This window comes from Rhincodon typus, chromosome 5, assembly GCF_021869965.1.
Source record: "Rhincodon typus isolate 14 chromosome 5, sRhiTyp1.1, whole genome shotgun sequence".
NCBI classification, from domain to species: Eukaryota; Metazoa; Chordata; class Chondrichthyes; order Orectolobiformes; family Rhincodontidae; genus Rhincodon; species Rhincodon typus.
Window position 1 is genome coordinate 22,116,293 of NC_063336.1, and position 6,561 is coordinate 22,122,853.

Consider the following 6,561-nt stretch of genomic DNA (forward strand, 5'->3'; position numbering starts at 1 on the left):
TGCTGCTTGGCCTGCTGTGTTCATCCAGCCCTGCACCTTGTTGTCTCAGATTAAATCACTGCCTGTTTTCTCTCTCTGCTGAAAGAGTGAGACTATGGTGACTTTACCTTACTTTGGTGTCCTGCCCAGTATGCTGCCCTCTAATGGACATCTGCAAACAGGACAAGTAACAACAATGTTGGAAAACCAATCAGTTTGAAGAATCCTAGCAGCTATGAACAGAGTCCAAAGCAGGTAGCATAATATTTCACTCATAAAATCACTATAGGGCTGCTGTCTCATTAGAGAAAGAGAAAGAGATAACGGAGGGTGGTTTAACCTTGGGGTCACTGTGCCTCAGGTGAAGGGAGAGGTTGAGAAGGAGAGTACTTCCTGGTAGCCCTAAGCTGGCGTGGAAATTGAACCCACACTGTTAGTGTCCCTCTGCACTGCAACCCAACCGTACAGTTAACTGACTCCCCATTTCACTCATAACAGAATGTCAAATAAAAATTGGGGAATTCAGATGGAATTAAATGAGAATAGTGACTTGATCAGGAAGAACAGATCCAGTGCAAGTTCCTTTTTTTATCATACCAAAGATTGATCTGTGAAAAGTTGAGCAAAGATGTTTTTCCAATCTGGAAGTATTTTGGAAGTTGGAGTATAATTTGTCTGTTTGTGAACAGTTTTGATTGCAGTTTTTATAGATACTACAGTTACAAAAGTGCCACAGGGTGACAACAGTCCCATCATTTATCACATGGTCATAGTAAGTCTGTAATTTTACACTGCAATGTTGGGAAGAGGTACTTTGTAGAGTTTCAGACATTTTCTTACAACAGAAGCAAGGAAAATTACAGGTTAGTTGCAGACCACCATTGCCAATTTTGGGTGGAGATCATACTTTTGTAAAGTTGGTGTGTGTCACTGGATTGCCTGCCAAAGACAAAGAGAAAATGTGAAGTAACCTAACCTCTTTACATCTAAAAAACATATGAGCAACCAAAAACTATACATTCATGATTTATCTGTCAAAATAGGAATTGTAAAAATCCCAAAATGGGATAGAATTAGTCATTAAATGGAAAGAGGAGGTTTCATTAGGAAGAGCCAGCACAGATTTCTAAAGGGGAAGTTGTGTTTAACTAACTTGCTGGAGGTTTTGAGGAAGTAACAGAAAGGGTTGATGAGGGTAGCACTATGAATGTGGGTATACATTTATTTCCAGAAGGCATTCGACACAGTGCCACACAATAGATGTGTGAGGAAAGTTACAGGTCATGGTAAAAAAGAAACAGGAGCAACCTGGATACAAAATTGGCTGAGCGATAAGAAACAGAATAATGTTCGCTGGATATCTTTCAGGCTCAAGGAAGGTTTGCAGTGGATTTCTCAAGGGGTCGGTATTGGGAGCCTTGCTTTTCCTGATATATATACTAATGGTGTGTAGTTGGCAATTTCAAAGTTGAAGATTACACTATACTTGGAAGAATTGTAAACTCTGAGGAGGACAGTATGGAACACCAAAAGGACATTGACAAGTTGGTGGAGTGGGTGGATAGGTGGCAAATGAAGTTCAATGCAGAGAAGTGTGAGATGATACAATTTAGTCACAAGAACATTGAAGATAAGGTAAAATAGAGGGTATAATTCTAAAGAGAGTGCAAGTGCAGAGGGACCTGGTTGTTTATGTGCACAGACTGTTGAAGGTCACAGGATAAGTGGAGAGAGCAATTAGTAAAGATTTTATTAACAGGACCACAGTGAACAAGAGCAAGAAGCTAAGTTAAACTTGTGCAAGACACTTGTTAGACATTAACTGGAGTATTGTGTATACCAGTTGTGGATACCACATTATAGGATTGATGTGAATACAATGGAGCTAGTGCAGAACTGATTTACAAGAAAGGTTCCAGGAATGAGAAACTTCTGTTAAGAGGATAGATTGAAGAAGTTGTGGAGTCTTCTCCTTGAAGAGAAGGCTGAGAGGAGATTTGACAGAGGTTGTCCAAATCATGAGTGGGCTGGATAGAATAGATAGGGAGAAGCTGTTCCCGCTCATAAAAGTAAACAAAAAACTATTGAGCATAGATTTAAAGTGGCATGCGAATAAAGCAAGAGTGATGTGAGAAAAAAAATTTCACACACCGAGTAGTTACAGTATGGAAGGCACTGCCTGGAATTGTGGTGAGGCAGGTTCAATTGAGGCATTCAAGAGAGTATTGGATGAATATTTGATTGGAAACAGTGTGCAGGGATATGGAGAAAAAGGTAGGAGATTCGCACTAGGTAAACGAATCAGTTAGACAGAATAAGTCGAATAGCCTCCTTCTGCATGGTAACAATTCTCTGATTCTGTGGAAAGTCGGGTTATCTATAGTTTTAGGTGACATGGATGGATGCTGAACATTCTATGTGTCCTCAGAAACCAGAACACCTACTTTGTTGCTGAAGTTCAAGAAATTACCAGATTGCTTTCTCTTGACAGGGGATTAAGTTGTTCTTTTAAATAGGTGCAGAAAGTCTGAGCAGTGCTTCGTTCCTGATGTCATTGAGGTAATACATAGGTGCTTTTCAATTTAAGAGAGTAACTGTAACACTAACAGCAAGAGTAATAATAATTGTTGTAGATAGATCTGCTTTTTCGTCATTCTTCACTGTCAATGCAGGTTTGAGAGTGTCACTATACATACACAGTTGCTTCTGAGCCATGCTTCTAATTACTGAATGTTGGTTCCTTCAAATATGAGGAGGCAGTGGTGTAGTGGTAATGTCACTGAATCAGAAATCTGAAACCCCTAAATTTGCGCATATTTTGGCAACTTGGTAGATGATGCAATATGAACTAAACAAGAATCTGGAATAAAAACCTAGCCTGATGGAAACCATGAAGGCACTGCTGATTGTTGTTAAAAACCCATCTAGTTCACTAATGCCCTTGAGGGAAGGAAATCTGCTGTCCTTGTCTAGTCTGGCCTACATGTGACTCTACACCCACAGCAATGTGACTGACTCTTAACTGCCTTATGGATAATTATGGATGGATGATAAATACCTACCACGACACACATGTCTCATGAATGAGTTTAAAAATAAACTTACTCTTGCGTTGAGTGTTTGCCAGGTAGTTTGCTTGGTATGGATAGTACCATCTGCCAAATAACCTTCTGAGAAATGAGAGTTTTTCTCTCTCTGAGTTCCCAGAGCCCTCCAACTTCATACACATGCACATATTCGCATGTGTAAATTAAATGAAAGATAAATGCAATATTAATTTAGTAAGGAAATTCAGGTGCAACTCATAATTGCATACAAGAAAACTGCACCAAACAGTTAAATGCACAATTTCCTAATGAACTAATTACCTTTTATACGTGAGGATGTACTTTATAACCATTTAAATGTCTACATCATTACAATTTCATCAATATGGAAAATTGTTGTTTGATTATATTAGCATATATACATGATTAATTTGTATCTTGTTTCTTGTATTTTGTTTAGGAACATTTTTGATTGGAAAACTATCAGTTAAACTAATTGATGAAAAATCCTCTCCACATTTAAACTTCTATCTGGAAATTATTCTTAATTTAAAAGCAATATATAACGGATGCTCAAAATTGGAAACAAAAACAGAACATGCTAGAAACACTCAACAGATCTGCAAAGAGACAAATAGGGTTACTGGGTAGAATTTTATATCCTGTAAAAATGATCATGTGGTGACTATTGCTGGGTCCCAACTCTGCACTTGCAGCAATGTGTCTCCAAAAGGTGAGAACCCACTCATTAAGAAGAGTAGGTTTGTTCCAAGGCCCAGTTGCCATGGAAGAACAGGAGTCCTACTGGGCTCTGCTGCTGCAGGATGGGAACTGCAAAGGTACAGTTATAGAATCATAGAGTTGTACAGCACAGAAAGAGACCCTTTGGTCCAACTTGTCTATGCTGATCACGCTTCCCAAGCTAAACCAGTTACATTTGCCTGTATTTGGTCCATATCCCTCTAAACCTTTCCTATCCATGTACCTATCCAAATGTCTTTTAAATGTTGTAATCATACTTGCCTCTTCCACTTCCTCTGGCAGCTCGTTCCATACACGCACCACCCTTTGTGTGAAAATGTTGCCCCTCAAGTCCCTTTTAAATCTTTGCCTCCCACTTTAAACCCATGCCTCTAGGTTTGGACCCCCTACCCTGGGGAAAAGACCATGGTTTTTCACCTTATCTCTGCCCCTCATGATTTTATAAACCTCTATAAGGTCACCCCTCAGCCTCCTACTCACCAGGGAAAGAAAGGGTCCCAGCCTATCCAGGGGTGCCTACTGAAGAGATATTTACTTTTTAAAAATTAAACCGTGGCTATGGCTGTCAGGTGACATCAGTGGAGGGGAAACACATTGATCCCTGCTCCTGCAGTAAGGTGGGTGGGGAATGAGGATAGGGGATTGTTAGTGGTCCTGTGGGAGTCCAGGCCAGTTTCTGGTCAGGAAGCCCATTCACTGTTGGAACGGTCTCAGTGGTCATCCCTCATCTGCCATTATTGGATGTTTCAGATAGGTAACTTGATGCTGCCAGGTAGGTAGTTACTGTCTTTGATGACCCACCTCCAGCAAGACTGAGTAGGCATCAGGTTGCTGACAAAACACCCCTGGATTCAAATTTTCTTCTGATCCCACCTTCAAGCCTGCTTCGAAAGGGCCAGGAAGATTCCACCTAATGTTTCAAAGCAATGCCCTGCCATCAGATCTAGGAAAGGTTAGAGACGTGACAGGTTTTAAGCAAGTGAAAGTGGGAAGAGTGAGAGCAAGAAGAAAAGGAAAGGTTTATGACAAGGGAGAAGGCAGGAGGATTGATTTGGTGAAAGAGTTGATGCTGCAATGGGATGCTGCCTGACATGCTGAGTAAGCTAGATTCAGCCTGCTTTTTTTTTAATTAAAAATGCACGATGGGTTGATGCAAATAAATTAGCACAAGTTTCATATGAGGGGTATTCGAGCCGAACAGGAACCTCGTGCCAGAGAACGCATTGAGAATGGACCTACTTCTGCATTAATGGAAAAAAGGCTTTTACTCTACTTAATATCTGAGCATTAAGTATCTGCTGTCTTGAACAGCCCATCAGTCACTCACATTCTTGATCGTTGTTTTATACAAATAACGCCTTGATCTGTTTCCATTTCAAAATTGAAATGGAATAGCATCATGTGATTTTAAATGAAAGTGGTATGTACTGGTGAGGGATGTGGCAAATCATGTGATGAGAGCAGACAGGAAGTCAACACATGCGCTGTTGTTTCAATGGGGCCAAAGGGGTGGAGTGCTACTTGCAAAGGGTATTCGAACAGGCATTTATTCCCAAACCAAGAATGTCATTTGAACTGTCTGAGTGGCTTTCGGGAAGTGCAACTGCTAGCACATCCTCTCCAGCTGTCAATCATGAATCCCTCCTATGTCTGCGTGCAGACTAGCCCAGAGTTGCTGCAGTTTCTCCTCCAGGATATCTGAGAAAGGCGGGAGCTTCTGTTTACCTGGGTTAACAGCAGAAAGCCCTCCCTTCTGACCGAGGTGACCTGAACAGAGGCTGCTATGCAAATCAGCAACAGCCGGGCCCGTAGAGGGACCTGGGTGCCGTGCCAAAAAAAGCATGAATAAACTGCTGCATCAGCAAAGGTTAAGTATCAGTGTGTCATGACTGAAGAATGAAAAGTAAATTAAGCAAATGTGCAAATGCACAGGATTGTCAGAAGGGAATTTGGGCTTCAAGCTGTGATGTCAGATGGAACTTGTACACAATGTGGTTGTCAACTACCTGCCAGAGATGGCTCAGGAGCTGTGTGCACTCATAACGTTTTTATGTATCTGTCAGGAAGACACTCAATCCCTCCGTTCGTCTGCAAGAAAAAAAAGATCATCATTGGAGAGAGCTCTATATAACTGAGGCAGAGCCACCTGATACTTGAGTCCTCAGCCCCTGTAGGGAGGAGGCTGCCGAGCTTACTGGGGCGGACCAGGACTGAGCATGCACCGATGGAGAGACCAGAGTCTCTTCGGAATCCAGTGAGGATGCCTCCACTCAGCTGCTGTTAAGTGGACATACAAGACAAACACCTGAAACATTGTTGAGAAAAGAGATTGTGCATAACACATGCAGAGCTAATTCTTTTTGTTATCCACTGTAGGTCCTCACAGCTGTCCAAGAGTGGAGACTGCCTACTCCAACTGCACCCACAACTCCACCTTGAGCACCACCTCCAACTCCATCTTAAGCACCATCTCTGCAGATGATGACTCTGTCCTCACAGGTGGCTACCGTGTCACGGCATCCAGCTGGATCCTGTAGCCGTGCAGATACTTTCACCTTTACTGAATTCATTTTCTAGATTCAGTTCAGGGTTGCAATTGTGTCAGTGCATCACAATCACATGCTTATTACTGATGGAGGATGTGGCAACTGAGGTCTCAGACACTCCAAAGAGTAATGGAGACCAGGCCCCTCCTGAATCCCATGCAGATGGCAAGTCTCTGGTAGTGACCTTACAAGATTGTTGGAAATGAAGAGTAGGGAAGGGGAGCATC

General features: G+C 41.9%; 1 protein-coding gene across 1 annotated transcript in view; it reads left to right on the forward strand.

Moving 5' to 3' along the window:
• The window catches only part of LOC109918784 (armadillo repeat-containing protein 2-like), a 119,497-nt gene extending 113,172 nt beyond the window's left edge, over nt 1-6,325 (forward strand). The window contains exon 11 of the mRNA XM_048596695.1: nt 6,165-6,325. Within this exon, the coding sequence (XP_048452652.1) occupies nt 6,165-6,325 (161 nt within the window). The remainder of the gene's footprint in view (nt 1-6,164) is intronic.
• Nucleotides 6,326-6,561: the final 236 nt, after the last annotated feature.